The 15,465-nt window shown below is 39.1% G+C and overlaps 3 protein-coding genes across 4 annotated transcripts; 1 reads left to right on the top strand and 2 right to left on the bottom strand.

Moving 5' to 3' along the window:
* The first annotated feature begins 654 nt into the window (after window positions 1-654).
* Window positions 655-7,353, top strand: LOC137936591 (cryptochrome-1-like). 2 transcript variants are annotated; one of them, XM_068781366.1, is made up of 6 exons: window positions 655-1,083; window positions 1,295-1,655; window positions 2,758-2,976; window positions 4,164-4,870; window positions 5,653-6,470; window positions 7,100-7,353. In XM_068781366.1, the coding sequence occupies exons 2-6, from the start codon at window positions 1,340-1,342 to the stop codon at window positions 7,149-7,151; spliced, it is 2,112 nt and encodes a 703-aa protein (XP_068637467.1). In that variant the 5' UTR covers window positions 655-1,083; window positions 1,295-1,339; the 3' UTR covers window positions 7,152-7,353. The 2 variants fall into 2 exon arrangements, with proteins under 2 accessions (XP_068637467.1, XP_068637470.1); XM_068781369.1 differs by having other exon boundaries at window positions 5,653-6,492.
* Window positions 7,354-8,471: 1,118 nt separating this feature from the next.
* On the bottom strand, window positions 8,472-9,709 carry LOC137937177 (nodulin-26-like). Its single transcript, XM_068782273.1, has 5 exons — window positions 9,506-9,709; window positions 9,197-9,421; window positions 8,889-9,089; window positions 8,739-8,800; window positions 8,472-8,652 (listed from the first exon to the last, which is right to left on the bottom strand). The coding sequence occupies exons 1-5, from the start codon at window positions 9,707-9,709 to the stop codon at window positions 8,472-8,474; spliced, it is 873 nt and encodes a 290-aa protein (XP_068638374.1).
* Window positions 9,710-11,192: 1,483 nt separating this feature from the next.
* Window positions 11,193-15,039, bottom strand: LOC137936365 (tobamovirus multiplication protein 1-like). The gene is made up of 12 exons (XM_068780974.1): window positions 14,840-15,039; window positions 13,749-13,839; window positions 13,611-13,663; window positions 13,186-13,278; window positions 13,008-13,079; window positions 12,825-12,897; window positions 12,669-12,714; window positions 12,484-12,547; window positions 12,062-12,115; window positions 11,891-11,968; window positions 11,690-11,811; window positions 11,193-11,572 (listed from the first exon to the last, which is right to left on the bottom strand). Exons 1-11 carry the CDS (start codon window positions 14,984-14,986, stop codon window positions 11,719-11,721), a joined length of 864 nt encoding a protein of 287 aa, XP_068637075.1. The 5' UTR covers window positions 14,987-15,039; the 3' UTR covers window positions 11,193-11,572; window positions 11,690-11,718.
* Between the last annotated feature and the right edge of the window lie 426 nt (window positions 15,040-15,465).

Genomic DNA, 15,465 nt, shown 5'->3' with positions numbered 1-15,465 from the left:
CTAGGAATTAACAATCCACGAAAGCCACCCTTCCACATAGCAGCAGCTTTCACGATTTAGTGTGCCGTTTTTCTCAGATCGCATTAGGGCGAGAATAGTATGACCCATCTTGCAATTTGAAAAGGAACTCCACTAGTTGAACGATAAAGGTAATATTCGGCAATCCACAGTCGAATTGTTTTGGTCGAAATTTTTCTATTTTGATGATGCTACATTGAGTTCTTCAGCTACTTCGATATTGAGTGTGCTCTCAAATCAAGCTTTTCATTTTAGTTCTTCCCAATTAACCAGTCACAGAATATCTGGAGAGTTGACAGACACAAAAGGGAGTATGCGAGGAGGGAAAGAGAAGAAAATGGAACAATCAGCTGAACAGTCGCAAGTTGCAGTCCCCACCTTGTCGGGTAGATGAGTACGAAGAGCAAGCCGCAGTCGGCCCCCATATTGTCAATGCGAAGAAAGAGGGTGCGTTTTGCTTAGGATTTTGTCGTATAGGAAAGGAGAAAACGTCACTAATAAAGTTGTGGCAGTCAGATGTCCATCTCATTGTGTGGCTCTGCTTTCTCTCATTTTTTATTAACAACTTTCCTAACTTTTGGCAGATAAATGCTGCAACTGGGAGTTGGGACCATAGTCAAAAGTATATCAAGCACAGCAAAGAATAGATAATCGCCATCGTAACCAACGGAAACGAGAAGAGAGACTCCTGAACCTCAGAATCCATCAGACGCATCATCCAAACACTCCAGGTGAAATAAGCTTGATACCTCCGGTTTGTTAACATACATGGCAGTGGGCAAAAACCGGAGGCGTTTCCTTTATGGTTGGTTAAAGAAGATCGAAGTCAAGTGGTTTGCTCAGTGAGGTCTAGATTCTGGATATTCTCTATGCAGTCTGTAGTATTAGCTTCAGTGATTATTATTTCTCTGCCTTGTTTTTGAGCTTTGGAGAAGCGCCTCTTGCGCTGCTTGAGCAAATGCCCTCTCAGTCTTGCATTCCACGCCGCACAAAGCCGATTAGATAAGGGGCACATGCAAATTACCAGGCTCAGATCTTCGTGCCCGTTTCGTGAATATAAAAAAGGTAATTAACAGAAAATTCAGCTCCTTGTCCCCAAGATTCTGAAGCCACTGAACCACTCTGCTTTTAATGCTCAAGAGCATAAAAAAGGAAAAGAAAAAGGCTATAACGTCCTTTTGGATAGTAAAGGTCCTTCTAGTCTACCTCCTTTCCTGTATGGTATCTGATCCAGAATAAGTGTTAGAGTAACACTTTTTATTTTCTTTGTTTTCAGTGTAGATGATGCTGTATTACCGAGAGTAGTGCCTGTACAGACAGAATGAGTGCCAGTGGTGGTTGTAGTATAGTTTGGTTTAGGAGGGATCTGAGGGTTGAAGATAACCCTGCACTTGCAGCTGGAGTAAGAGCAGGAGCTGTGGTTGCAGTGTTTATCTGGGCACCTGAAGAAGAAGGACATTATTATCCCGGGAGAGTCTCAAGGTGGTGGCTGAAACAGAGTTTACAGCATCTTGACAGTTCTTTGAGAAGTCTTGGCACGGCTTTAGTCACCAAAAGATCTACAGATAGTCTTTCTCCTCTTGTTGATATTGTTAAGTCTACCGGGGCAACTCAACTCTTTTTCAACCACCTCTATGGTCAGTTCGTTTATTATGCTTCTATAACTCTCTGCCTTTGTTTCTGAAACTTTTGTGTAAGGATGATTGATAGTAAAAACTCAAACTTAAAACTCTCTTTTAGTCGTGTCATTTGTGGATTCAATTTAACTCTTATCTCTACAAATTCAGTGGATCAAACTTAATCCCTATATTTTTTCAAAAAAAAAACTTAATCCCTATATTGAGTTGACTTTGAGTTCGTCTTTCTGAGGTTATTCTGCTTTTGATTCATGATTTGGAGGTAAGTCTGCTAGTCCTATGGAGATGGATTGGATTTTTTTTGGGTCTGGTACTGGGGGATCATTTCCGAAACTCTTCAGTTTGGTAATCTTTAAACTGTTTTAGAAGTGGTATTGTCGTGAAACCAGCACAGTTTTAGATGGATTAATATAGGGTTCAAGATATGGCCCTCTGTGACAATTTTTATTAATTATTTTTTATTATTTCCATGCTTGTTTTCAGAAACAGTGACATGGCTATTAACCATTCTTTGTTAGCTGTTCCTTAAACAGCTTTCGGTTTTCTACAGCTGTCAAAGTGGGCAGTATACAGGCTATTTAGGATTTCTTGATTTGCATTTGATGGGAACCTTTCTCATTCTGATTCTGATATAACTTGTAGCTTTCTTGTTTGTTGGAAAATCTATATACTTTTAAAATTTGGCAAGTTCTGCGTCATTATGTGTTATTTGTCCATTGGTTTTATGAGATCTATCTGATGTGGGAAAGGCCTTCATTGTGAACATGAGCATTTTGTCAGTTTTTGACCTATTGCTCTTGAGACCTATGCTTAATTGGTGAAGAAGATTATTGGATAAACATTTGTTAGAGAAATGCAAGTTGACTTATGCTTCTCAAATTTGAGAACGTTAACTCTTTTGTCATATAATTTCTTTTACGTATTTAATATTTCAGAATCAGTTGAGGTTCATAACTTGGAGCTACCTACTTGGAATTGGGATTAACAGAGAATCTTCTTGGCTCTTAGATACATAATTTCTTCTGTTTTTTTGCTTAAATGGAGTTGGCTGATCTGCTTTGTTGGCCAGAAAGTTATGGCTTACTCATACATTGTTTTCCAGATCCTATCTCTCTTATGCGAGATCATCGAGTAAAAGAAGTTCTCACTGCTGAAGGTATTGTAGTCCGGTCATTTAATGCGGATCTCCTTTATGAGCCATGGGAAGTGCATGATGATCTTGGGCAGCCTTTTTCCACATTTGCTCCTTTCTGGAATAAATGCCTTAGCATGCCTTACGACCCTGCTGCACCACTCCTTCCACCCAAAAGAATAGTGTCAGGTCTTATCATCTCTCAATCACAACTGGATTCTTTGGAATTTATGCATACATAAACATTGTAGCTAATAGATTATAGAACTCTTTTTTTGTTACATGATGAACTTTTTCGAATACTAAGTTTTACTGTCTAATTGCCTTGTGACTTTCTATGGAATCAAGTTTGAATGATTAAAAGGAACAAGAAAAATCCTTAAGTGGCTTTGTTGCGAATTTGCATGTGTTTTTCAGTCAATCCTTTGGCAGTTTCTGTTCTGATGCTGTATCTCTTTCCTGTATTTGGTATCTTGCAGGTTTATTCTTTACTAAGTATCTCTTTTTATTCCTTTTTTTTTTTTTACTTCAGTTGCGCAAGAAATTAGCATATATCTGTTCATTTCGAAAAACCTTAACTTAGGTTTAATGGGATTTGAGTCCATTAGCCTGTCCAAGCCTATAATGTCATAAATGGAATTACCTGGGCATTCAGTAATCTGTTGGTCTGTTGGTTTGTTTCATTCATTTCTTGTCCTCCAGAAATTTATGAAGTTGAAGTAATAGAGATTCTTTTGCACAGGATTCCCCTTGATGATCAAAGAAATGTTGAGAACTTGCTGAGGCCCCAAGGGGTCATATATTTAGGTTGCCATGTAAATTTAGAACAATTTGGAAGACCACTGCTGCATAGTTCTTCAAATACCCATGTATTGCATCCAACAAGATTTTACATTTATGTGAAGCTCTCTTTTATTCAATCAAACAGAAGTGAAAGCTTAGTATGAAGTGCCTCTTTGAGCTTCTTACAAGATTCCAACGACTTTTCCTTTTAGGAGTCTCTATTAGCTTAGCAGGAGGGATGTATTAACCTCTCTCACGTCTTTATCCATAATTCATGTTTTTGCTTATTCTTAACGATTTTGCTATTTCTTGACATATTACTTATTACTGCTAATGCAATGCCTGAAATTTCATGTAGTTCTTCTATACCAACCTATAGATTTGTCGGAAAATAATAGTAAACAAACTTATTTATGTTCATTTTTAACTATTCAACCGTTAAGTTAAGAGTGGGTTTTGCAGCAAAGGCAAGCTTGTAGATTTTCTCATATTATCATTATAGTTCCACCCTTTTCTGCTCCATTTATTTTTAGAATCTGCATTAAGGTGGAACTGTTCAATCTCTGAGGTAGAATTGGTTTTTGGTGGTATAGGTGATACGTCACTGTGCCCATCTGATGTACTTGTGTTTGAGGATGAATCTGAGAAGGGCAGCAATGCTCTTCTTTCCCGTGCATGGGCCCCAGGTTGGAGCAATGCTGATAAAGCTCTTACTACTTTTATAAATGGTCCACTGATTGAGTACTCTGTTAACCGTAAAAAGGCAGATAGTGCTACGACCTCTTTCCTCTCTCCTCATCTCCATTTTGGGGAAGTTAGTGTTAGAAAGGTCTTTCATCTTGTGCGGCTAAAGCAAGTGGTATGGGCTAATGAAGAAACCGAGGCTGGTGAAGAAAGCGTTAATTTATTTCTTAAATCAATTGGTCTTAGAGAATATTCAAGGTACACCTGCTTCAACCACCCTTGTAGTCATGAGAAGCCCCTTCTCACTCACCTTAAGTTCTTCCCATGGAGGGTTGATGAGAGCTATTTTAAGACATGGAGACAAGGCCGAACGGGTTATCCATTGGTCGATGCAGGCATGAGAGAACTATGGGCCACTGGTTGGTTGCATGATAGGATACGTGTAGTGGTATCAAGTTTTTTTGTCAAGGTTTTGCAACTTCCATGGAGATGGGGAATGAAATACTTCTGGGATACTTTGTTAGATGCAGATCTTGAGAGTGACGCCCTAGGATGGCAATATATATCAGGTACTCTTCCTGATGGTCGAGAGCTTGATCGGATTGACAACCCACAGGTATGGGTTTGTGTTATAAAGTTTGAGTAATGATCTTGATCAGTATCTTTTATTATTCAAAGAATGGTCATTATTACTATTACTATATCTTTAGTGCATTTTTGTGGCTAGTTGAAGAACCTGCGTCCATTTCAGGGCTTGTGATTAGTTTGTTGACTGGTTAATTTTGACGGCTGCAACCACTAGGGTAAGGCTTACCCTTCATCACACAAACAACTTATCCACTCTGAAATACCTCAAGATTTTAACATTCAAAAGGCTCAATTGGGACTCCTAACAGCTGACTGATGGCTTAAAAGCCCATGACCTGTCGAATCAAGCATGCAAATCTATAGGATTGTTTTTATCACAACTTTTTTAGTATATTCTCATAACCATTATTGAAGAAGATAATGGGAAAATGTATGGGTTTTTCCTTTTTACTCCCTTATATTTTTGTTTCTAATGCTTTGGTGAGACCTAATATATAGATCGACTAAAGTTTTTTACTTTTTCAGATCTCCAGGTCTTTTTCAAAGTTCTTTACTGTTCATAATATTTTACCTAGCTTTTTATTTTTAAAATTTGAATTGTATTGCTAACAAACAAGAACTGCAGTTTGCTTTTGCTTTTGCTTTTGCATCATGTGAAAAATTACCTGGCATAGCCTGTTCTTTTACAAATTATGGGGCCCAACTTTCCGTTGGAGGAACTTATGGTGCTTCAGATAACGTTTTTATTCTTGTCATTTGATGATGCATTAGTAAAAAATTTGCTTCAAACTAAAATATTTGGTTTTGCAGTTTGAAGGTTATAAATTTGATCCACATGGTGAATACGTACGAAGGTGGCTTCCTGAGTTGGTTCGCTTACCCACTGACTGGATTCACCACCCATGGGACGCACCTGAATCAGTACTCCAAGCTGCAGGAGTCGAACTTGGCTCAAACTACCCTCTACCCATTGTGGAAATTTCTACTGCAAAAGCCAGATTACAAGATGCCATTTTACAGATGTGGGGACAAGAAGCAGCTTCGAGAGCTGCAATGGAAAATGGAACTGAAGAAGGTCTTGGAGATTCTTCTGAATCTCCACCACTCATAGCTTTTCCCCGAGACATTCAAATGGATGTTGATACTGAGCCCGTCAGAAATGATGATAATAATAACAATACTAATGTGAATGCCAATAATACAAACTTAGTCAGGAGATATCAGGACCAGATGGTTCCTAGCATCACTGTGTCCTCATTTAGATTTGATGAAGAACCTTCCATGAGTAGTGGAACCTCAGTTGAAGATCATAGACCACACGTACCATCAAATATTAATGTTTGGGCAGAACTTCAAAGAGAAGCAATAAACCAAAGAGCACCACTAATGGCCAGAAACACAATTGGCCGTCAGAACATTCCAGAGTTCATCGAGGAGTCGTCAAGGAGTAGTGGAGGGAGTAGGAGAGAAAGAGATGGGGGTCTGGTCCCAGTGTGGTCTCCGGCAACTTCAAGTCAGTCTGAACAGTTTGTAGGGGAGGAAACAGGTCTCAGTAGTAGCTCATCTTATTTGGCAAGACGTCCTCAACCTCACCAAGTTGTGAACTGGAGACAGCTTTCGCAAACGGGGTAAGCTGCTTTGACAAACTGGGTAAGCGAAAAATATTTTTAGAACCCAATTGATTTTAAAATATTTCAGCTGGAGAAGAAACTAGTCTGAAGTTCTTGCATTCACCTTTTATCTATGTGATGTCACAAATTTGGACTTTTCATATGGTGTTTTTGTGTTCTAAATTCTCTATGACCTTCCCTAGATTATTATTGCCGAGTTTTCCTTTAAGAAAGCATATTCATCAGCAATTATGTTGGTCCCAATTTCATAGCAATTCAGAGTAATAAACACTTTTTGTTTGACCACATTTTTCCTGTTTGGTGAATACTTTTCATGAAAATGTATGGATAAACACCAAAAAACGGGCAGGCTATGGTTCATGCAGAACATATGCTTAGGAAGATATGGGAAGTAATATTGGTGAAATCATATATTTTAATTCTTTATTATTTCATGCCACTTCAAATATTTTAAAAGAAAAAATTGAACTTCATAAAACGATTCAGGCAGTATTTCTGGAAAGGTAAAGTTGCATTTGTGACTGTTATTTTTCTGGGATCCCAATCCACAGTTTCAGTAGCTGCATAGTTGAGCTCTACCTACAATGTCATATGCTAATCGTGCAATTAATAATCCTTGTTGGCAGGCCCAGAGGCTGGGAAGTGGACAACGCTGTGCAACCCAACGCCATTGGCTAAACAGATACTAGAGCGTATTCGCTCTTCCTTTTTTTGAAATGATAAAAATGCCACAGCTTCACGACTGTAAACTACAGTTCTACAAATTGGTGTGGTAGAGATTTTGCTCGGCCACCTTTCTGTATCATATGGTGTATAGTGACTTCTGTTACTCATTTAAGGGCTGTTAGTTTCCTGGAAAGAATGTGCTGGAAGTCCTTTATATATTTTGTCACCTGCCAATGGAATAAGATCGGAAGGTATGTGGTAAGTCTGCCGGGAATGCCCTTCTCTTGCTGCAATCATCAGATCATGTTATTCTACCGTTGGGCCACCCATCATTTTGTCATTCTCAGGTTACAAGAAAAATGAGGACACCAAAGTCTCCTTCCCCATTTTGCTCTGTGTATACACCTGAACTGAATGAGTAGACACTACTAGGCAGCAGTGTTGCTCATGAGTATTTGTGTAATACAACTGATGGACGCTCATATGGGTGATCAATTAGTTTTTCATCCAGGAATGGGAATGATGATTTATCCTAAGCTGGACTATCACCTATACGGATACATGATGTAGGTAATCTTTCTCAAACTAATCCGAGAGAGAGAGAGATGGGTTCATTCAAGACTTCTAGGGACCTGATTTGGTTTGTAATTTCTTTGTTGCAGTTTAAGAAAGCTTCTTTACCTAATTTGGATGTCCAGGCAGTTTAGATGTCCGAAATTAGCTATGAACATACCAATTTTTGCCCATAGAAGATATTGAAAGTTTGCGTGAGAGAAGCCCAAGATTACTTACGTTTGAGTCTGTGCAGGTTGATTGTCTGCTTGCGAATCTGTTCTTTGTCAATCTCTAGTCTATTTCTTATCTTAGAAGGGGAAGAGTCCTGCAAAAACAAAATTGTTCATATTTAATTGCTGGAAGAACATTGGTTCTTTCGCCTCTTAATATTGCTTCTGTGCATGACCTTCATCTCAGCACCATATGATACTTATTTCATTACCGACTGTTGAAGGTGATCAAGAATAATTATCAGTCCCCCGCATCCAGAAAACTGAGGAGGAAATCTCTTATGCGGGAGCTAAGGAGTTAAATGGATACGTGAATGTTCATTGCCTTAGATTTGGGATACACACATCTTATCCAATATAAAAAGTTCTTTGATCATGATCAGACAGACAGTTGAGATAACAGTTATATGTTTCGCATCACATGATTTTTCAAATTGGATCAGCCTTCTGATATACATAGCATCATTTACACTGTCTTCTATATCGGAATAACGTTTGAGAAATAAATGCTATCCTTCTATTTGTTCAAATGCGAGAGTGAACAGTATCATATAGCCTTGAGCATCTGATCACTAGATTTCCTCAACCGAAGAAGACCATAAAACACTGCTGCAGCCAGTGTACCGAGAGTAGGTGCAACTATGTACAGCCAAAGACTGTCAAATCTTGCTGCTGCCAGTGCAGGCCCTATGCTCCTTGCAGGGTTCATGGATGCTCCTGTGACTTGCCTGCAAGACAGCCAAGAAGCAGGGATGAGACATGGAAAAGGCAGGTGCATCCATCAACATAAACTAGTAATTGATCGCTCCCTTACCCCGCAATTAGAACTTCAAACGACACAGTGGCCCCAACTGCAACTCCAGCGAGCGCATTAACCTGTTCAAGAAGATTGAAGGCTTATATGTTAAGTTTGGCCATGAAAAACCACAGAGTAAGCTATGAAATGAAGATACAGAAATCATACTGCTCTATCGTCTGTGGCCACCCCGCACACAACAAACATAAGCATGAAAGAGGTAATGAATTCCCAGACAATCACTGCCAGATTACTGGTTCCAGGAGAAGGTAAAGTCATTGCTGCATGAATCTTGCTCCCTATCAATCCCTTCAAGATGAAGCTCGCCAGAATGGAACCAAAGACCTGAGCGGCAACATATGCGGGAACCTGATAGAACAAGCCACAATTCACGAATCGTAAACTGCGTATTGGTAAATTACAGGAAGTTTATCCTAACTAGTGCCTTGCTGATCATTCATGGAAGATGGGTTTACATGTTTGAATGGAAAGCGCCGCGAGGCAGCCAAAGCGATTGTGACTGCAGGGTTGAAGTGCGCCCCTGATATATGCCCGACAGAGTAGATCGCCACCACCAGTGCCAGACCCCAGACGATTGCTATGCCTACTGGAGTTAATCTTGTTTTGGCTACTTGGTCGATTAGCACAGACCCACAACCAGCAAATATGAGAATGAATGTTCCAGCGACTTCTGCTAAGACCTGTCATTTGCACGAAGAATCAGTCAGAAAAATAGAATGTTCAGTTGAACTTAGATGGATTGATTGATAGGTTTGCTGCCTTGCCTTCTGAACCATTGTAGGAGACTCTAAACTGTTTGTTTCTGGTAACTGGGAGGCGAGTCTTCCTTCTTCCATAGTTGAAATGAAGCTCCTTATAGGAGGTTTAGAGGACAACCCAACTGGACTTTGCGCTTCAGGAGACAACCCAACTGGACTTTGAGTTTTCGGGGACATCCCAACCGGCGTTGGAGGTGGCACAGCAGACATCTCTTACTTCTCCTTCTCTGCAATTTCACAAGCAACCCAACTGGAATGGGTTCTACATTGATCTTTATACTGTCACCCAGTTCGTGGATATGCTTGCCATGAACGGCATCCCTTTCCATGTCCAAGAAACGCTAAGAGCAAGCAGTAAAGTAAACGGATTTTTTATTATTTCTATCTAAGAAAGAACAAGAGAAAGAGACCTAGAAATTGTCTAATTGATGTGAAGAACCTTGGTTGTAGTGAAGTGAAGCATCTCTATGATCCACATCGATGAGTGATGACTTGGGAGTTCAGTCGATGACATTGCCGAGTTCAGTAAAATTAGGAAACCTCTATTTTAATCCATAAACTCCCATTGCTGACAGGGTGAGATCTCATGCTGATCTTTTCTTCTACTTCGAGTTGCCGACCGAATGTTCGAAAGAGGAAAAAGGACAAACAGTTCTCAGACATTTTAGGATTAGATCTTTTATAGTTTCACCCAACTATCTACAGTAGAAGAGAGGAGAAAAAAATTATCCGAAGGATTGTGCAACATCGGGCTACCCCATTTCTACCCTTTTCTTTTGCCTCTGCTCAGATTGTAAAAATAATTCCAGGGACAATGTGGTAGTTTTCTCTCATTACACAGAGTAAATTAAACTGATAAATAGACATCTCTTAGTATCGTAAGGCAGGATAACCCGACAAGTACTGGCCAAGTTGATCAAGAAATATGATCTTGTATCTTATCATCGCACCAGTGTCAAGCATGATCTTACTTATATCTGCTTGTATTGGCCACAGTCGACAGGTTATGTTATTGTAGTTTAAGTACCAAAACAAATGTGAGAAATTCACAAACCACATTCATGAAAGTTTCTATTTACAAAAGATATACAAAGTAGTATATCTACACTTGTATGATATAAAATCCAAACTAGTTTGACCAATCAGGCTCAGTAGTTGAATTAGACCTAGCCGATCAATAAGATCAAGGAGGAACAGAAGGAAAAGGGGTATATGCCTCCTCCCTTGTCCTCCCTTTCAGCAATACCAAGGAACTCCTTTACGCTCCCTTTCAGGGATAGCAAGAGAGGGACTCCCACCTCCCACCCTTTCAACTGTTATACGACAATAGTAAATAGGATAGTGAAGGAGAGGTCTTAAATGGACCCAGTTACGCCTGAGCTACCTGCAACCTCCAAAGACAGAGCAAAACCCAACACTACATACCATGTATTTTCAACCGTCTATTTTCATAGTTGAATGCAGCAAACAGAAGAAACAAACTGCATCACTCTGACATGTACCTCTTTATCAGACTCAACAAACATATCTGAGACTACCGTAGAAGAATGTCAGACAAGTTAAAAAACCTGATCCCTCAACTCTGCCGGCCGGACCCAGAAAGAAATTATCCGACGAAGTGCTAAATGGCACGAACAGCCACTAGAGAGTCACCAAAGATCACGACAGTATGTATAACTAAAATCCCGTTGATATTATTATAATCTTTTCGCTGTCTTGGTCAGTTCTATTACATGTAAAAGCAATTAACGAGCAGAGCATTCAAGTTCTCAGCTTTCTGAATCTTATTTGGCGGAAGTGGAACTTGGAAAAATGTTTACCCTGTACAGACCAACCATAGAGAGGGAAGAGAGCCAGACTAGGAAGAAAAACAGTAAGTTCAGATGCCGAAGCAAGGATACCTCGGCGCTCATCGAGCAGGATCAATCAATCAATTGGAACATGCCTCCTCAGTGGAAGGAGTGATTCTCATCAAATTGTAGCAGTTGTGCAGATTCCAGTTCTTTCAGTGGTTGCTCTTGCCAGAACTTACCTACCATTGTTCAGAATCTCTAGCGTTCTATCTTAGACATCCTGAAAATATGAGTAAGATCATGAGTGATAATGAATTTAAAGTTCAGATAGTATTGACCCTGGAAAATAATTGCATGCAGTTCTTCTATTTCTTTTTTTACTTAAGAGTTTTATTACCTGATTGGCTAAAGAAAGTGGGACTTGTTTTAATTGATAGGATGATATTGATCAGAGACACGCTTAGGAGGCAGCTTTCTCAAGATGAAAAGTACCAAAGCTGAAGGAAGAATCTCTACCAACTGAATAAAAGATGAGAAATTACCAATAAGCTTTCAAGAGACAGAAGAGTCTGTAAATAATGAAATGTTTGGTAAGTACCATGTAATACATAAAATTTAGAATAGGATGATCTAGAACATCCAAGTCTGCATCCTTGTTAAATGCAGAGAGAGCAACCTAGCAGACAAAATAAAGGTTATGAATTGCAAAAACCAAAATTTGATAGAAAGATGAACTATTTTAATAAAGAGGAAAATTATGGTCATTTACCACAAAGCATCTAATCAAGAAACATGTGCAACATATCCCAGTAACGAAGCCAACCTGTTAAGAGAAAAAGAGGTTCAACTCCAGCAGTTAACTGAAGTACAGTAGGTTCAAATTCTTCCACCGCAGACCTATTTTAACCTAGCAGTCACTGCTTGTGTACTGGAAGTCATTCCAAGATGATTAAATGCACTTGCCAGATTTCTTCATATAAGCATGATGCCTCTTTAACTGCTTTTTTTAACAACTTTTGACCACTAATATTTGTTGAAATCCGATAAACATCAAGGGTGACTGTTATGTTAAGCTCCAAACCCCAAAGATACAATTCAGAGCTGACTGCTATACTAGACAGAATACCTTAAGATTTAAATTCAGAACTTGAAAGCATAAGCTTTTTCAATGAAACCAGTAAAATGGTAAACCTCATTCAGCTTTTTCTGACGACCTCGAGATTCAATAGGGAAGCGCCTCAGCATGATGAACAACCTTCAAGTTGCAGTTAGTCTCATGAGGTATATTAAAATACCATAATAAGAAAAACAGATAACAGGCATGTTAAATAACATCTAATCATAAGAAGTCAGGAATGGTTGAAAGAAATTCTCACCTCCCTCCATATATAAAAAATCCCACAGCAGCAATGAAGGAAACAACTGAATAAAAGAAATTTAAACAACACTCCTCAAGTCACACTTTAAATTTATTTTAACCAAACAAGAAAAAGAACAAAAAACATATTTCAAAAATATTTCAACTAAACGACCTGACAGAAAAAGTTTAGAGATTTCAACTGCAACTGAGCCATGGTTCAAATGTAGATAGATCCACAAGCTAACCTGTCAACCCCCACACACTACCAGGTAAGGAGCAAACCATCTATCTCATAGTGACAAAATGTATGTAGACATATCTCATGACAAAATAATGTTCATATGACATTTTGTACCTGTATTAGATAAATAGCTCCATTGACAGCCAAATATGTACTTCTTAGATTATTTATTGGAAGGCTCTTTGCCTATAACAGACAATGAAATATCAATGCCCACTACTAGTAACTTTCAAATGGTCAAAAGTTGACTAACATTGGAGGATGTCTTAACTCCAAAAGAAAACACACGTACCTGGTGATAAATCTCTGCCCAGAATAGGACAAGTAATGTATAAGTTGAAAAGAATAGAAGCCCAGGAGCATCTAATAGTGCCATCCCAAGTACCTGTACCACATAACTATATCATAAACAAGAATTCAACCAAACAGTTTTGAATACTGGAAACTTCTTTAGCAAAATCTCTGAAGATGACAATTATACAGATGTGGAGAAATGTAGCTGAAGATAATGCCAAAAGAACACATCATAACAGACAATTTTAAGAAAAGGTAATTCCCACAGCATTATCAAAATATCAATTTTTGGAAGGTTACGTGCTACAAGATGCATATACGTTTTGTCCTTTAATTTTGTAAATGTAAAACAGAAGATAGTGCTAAATGTTGGTGCAAGTCCTCACTAAGCAATGACAAGTAAGAACAGGTAAAAAAACTCACCTCTGGTTTGAGAAGAAACACTTTCTTATAAAGTCCAAAAAGGATGGCCCGCACTGCAATGGTATTTTCACATTAGTAAACAGAAGGAAAACTGAGACAGGGATGGAGATGACAAAGAAGTTGCTAATTGATCCTTACATCCATTCACTAGAAAATTCAACAAGTGGAAGACCTTTTGTGTAGTCCAACCATACTCTGGTACTCGTAGTTGGATACGGAAGAGTTGCACCTGGAGAAATATGCCAACAGCTAACATCACATCAATAATGCTGCAGAACAAATGGACCAGTTTGTGTCCAGAAAGTATGGAAATACCATGGTGAGAGAAAGCATAGAGAGGAGATCCATCTCTTCGTTGGTAGTTATTGTCTAAGGGAGATGCATTACACTACCAACCCACATCCAAGTACAGATTTTTTCCTCTAGCATCATGAATCACTTTAATATGCAACCCCCCGATATATGATCTGTCACTTCACTAAGTGAAGCAATGTTTAGCTAAACGTCTAATGTTGAACACTTTCCAAAAGCCTTCTAGTTGAGTTCTAAGTGCAAAAAATAATGAAGGCAGCCACTAGAGGATCCCTTATTAGGTCTGTTGGTCACCAACTCAACTGTTCATCTTCATTTCGCACTGATTCACTAAAGTTTCCTGCTGCCTTTCAATCCATGCAATCCTCCTACTTTTAAAACCAGCAGATTGAGTATCACCGAACACTAAGAAATCTACTAAAATTGAGCAAGCCAGGGCAATTATAACGGAAAGAAGTGCACTCTGACTAATAGCCCTCGGAAGAGTTCTTTTGTCTCACCCAGGGTGACTCCTGGAAAACAGGAAGGTTCAAACAAATCCACACCACCTAACGTGGTGACCCATTGAAAAACAACTTGCTTGTACCCACCTACCTCTAGGTCATATTCAAGTACATCTCAAAAGCTTACCTTTACAACGCTAAAGTTGTTTTTAGTTTATCTCTGAGTATATTTTGCACCAATGGCGGGCAAACCTCAGACTCGAGATCCTTCAGAGCTATATCTCAGTTCTTAATCCAAGTAAGATTTTTTTGCCTACGACAATGTAACCAAAGAGCTCTTACGATACATAAAATTCTCCTAGAAACATCACATCATCTCATAGGATCTAGGATCAATAACATAAACTTAAAAAAAAAAAAAACACCTTTTTTCGGAGGAACAAATCAAACACAGGAAAAAAGAATCGCTCTCACCAGAGCAACAAAGCTGACAAAAGCATACGCCCCAGAAAGCGAGTAAAAGATGCTGTCCTGCCATTCGGCCGAATTATCAATGTCGCCCCACCAAGTCGACGCATTCCCTCTGTAACTCAACTCCATCACGGGAACCAATCTCGCCATCTTTCTCCAATGAAAGGGAGAACAAGTAGACTGTTCTGCCAAAAAGAGGACTGTTCTCCTCCCCTCTTTGTTCTTGCAGAGAATTGAGGAACAAGAAGAGGATCTGAAGGAAACGTGTCACTCCAGGTAGGCGAAAACGGGAGGAGGCCGCATCACACGTGGCAAGTTGTTAGAATCTCGCGGGTTCGTGGCATGTACGTCGACTTTCGCCTCGACACCAAATCTGCCGCTACGTTTTCGTTTTTTTCTGCGTTGGAGTAGCGGGAGCGGGAGAAAACGACAAAAGAAGTGACCGGTACGGGAACCGTGTTTGTACCGGCCGGTTCGCAGTCGTTGACGGGTTGAGTCAGGTTCTCCTTATTGAACAACGGCATTATACTTCATTCTAATAATGTAATTATTTCTTAAAAAATTTAAGTTTATTAAAATGATTTAAAAATATATAAAAAAATAGTTTAATTATCTGGATCTTAAAAGGA

Source organism: Aristolochia californica, unplaced genomic scaffold, assembly GCF_029961685.1.
Source record: "Aristolochia californica isolate CCGP_79_NKW_82.1479 unplaced genomic scaffold, dmAriCali1.0.hap1 SCAF_7, whole genome shotgun sequence".
Taxonomy (NCBI): Eukaryota; Viridiplantae; Streptophyta; class Magnoliopsida; order Piperales; family Aristolochiaceae; genus Aristolochia; species Aristolochia californica.
The sequence above is the reverse complement of the archived record's forward strand: the minus strand, read 5'-3'. Positions and strand labels throughout refer to the sequence as shown.

Bases quoted from the DNA above. Each gene is read 5' to 3' on its own strand.
- LOC137936591 (XM_068781366.1), top strand. From the start codon at position 1,340: ATGAGTGCCAGTGGTGGTTGTAGTATAGTTTGGTTTAGGAGGGATCTG. The intron at 1,656-2,757 runs GTCAGTTCGTTT...ATTGTTTTCCAG, and splicing joins CTTTTTCAACCACCTCTATG to ATCCTATCTCTCTTATGCGA. The intron at 2,977-4,163 runs GTCTTATCATCT...TTGGTGGTATAG, and splicing joins ACCCAAAAGAATAGTGTCAG to GTGATACGTCACTGTGCCCA.
- LOC137937177 (XM_068782273.1), bottom strand. From the start codon at position 9,709: ATGTCTGCTGTGCCACCTCCAACGCCGGTTGGGATGTCCCCGAAAACT. The intron at 9,090-9,196 runs GTAAACCCATCT...TTGTTCTATCAG, and splicing joins GGCGCTTTCCATTCAAACAT to GTTCCCGCATATGTTGCCGC. The intron at 8,801-8,888 runs GTATGATTTCTG...CTTCTTGAACAG, and splicing joins TGGCCACAGACGATAGAGCA to GTTAATGCGCTCGCTGGAGT.
- LOC137936365 (XM_068780974.1), bottom strand. From the start codon at position 14,986: ATGGCGAGATTGGTTCCCGTGATGGAGTTGAGTTACAGAGGGAATGCG. The intron at 13,840-14,839 runs GTGAGAGCGATT...ATATTTCTCCAG, and splicing joins TTGTCAGCTTTGTTGCTCTG to GTGCAACTCTTCCGTATCCA. The intron at 13,664-13,748 runs GTAAGGATCAAT...ATACCATTGCAG, and splicing joins GAATTTTCTAGTGAATGGAT to TGCGGGCCATCCTTTTTGGA.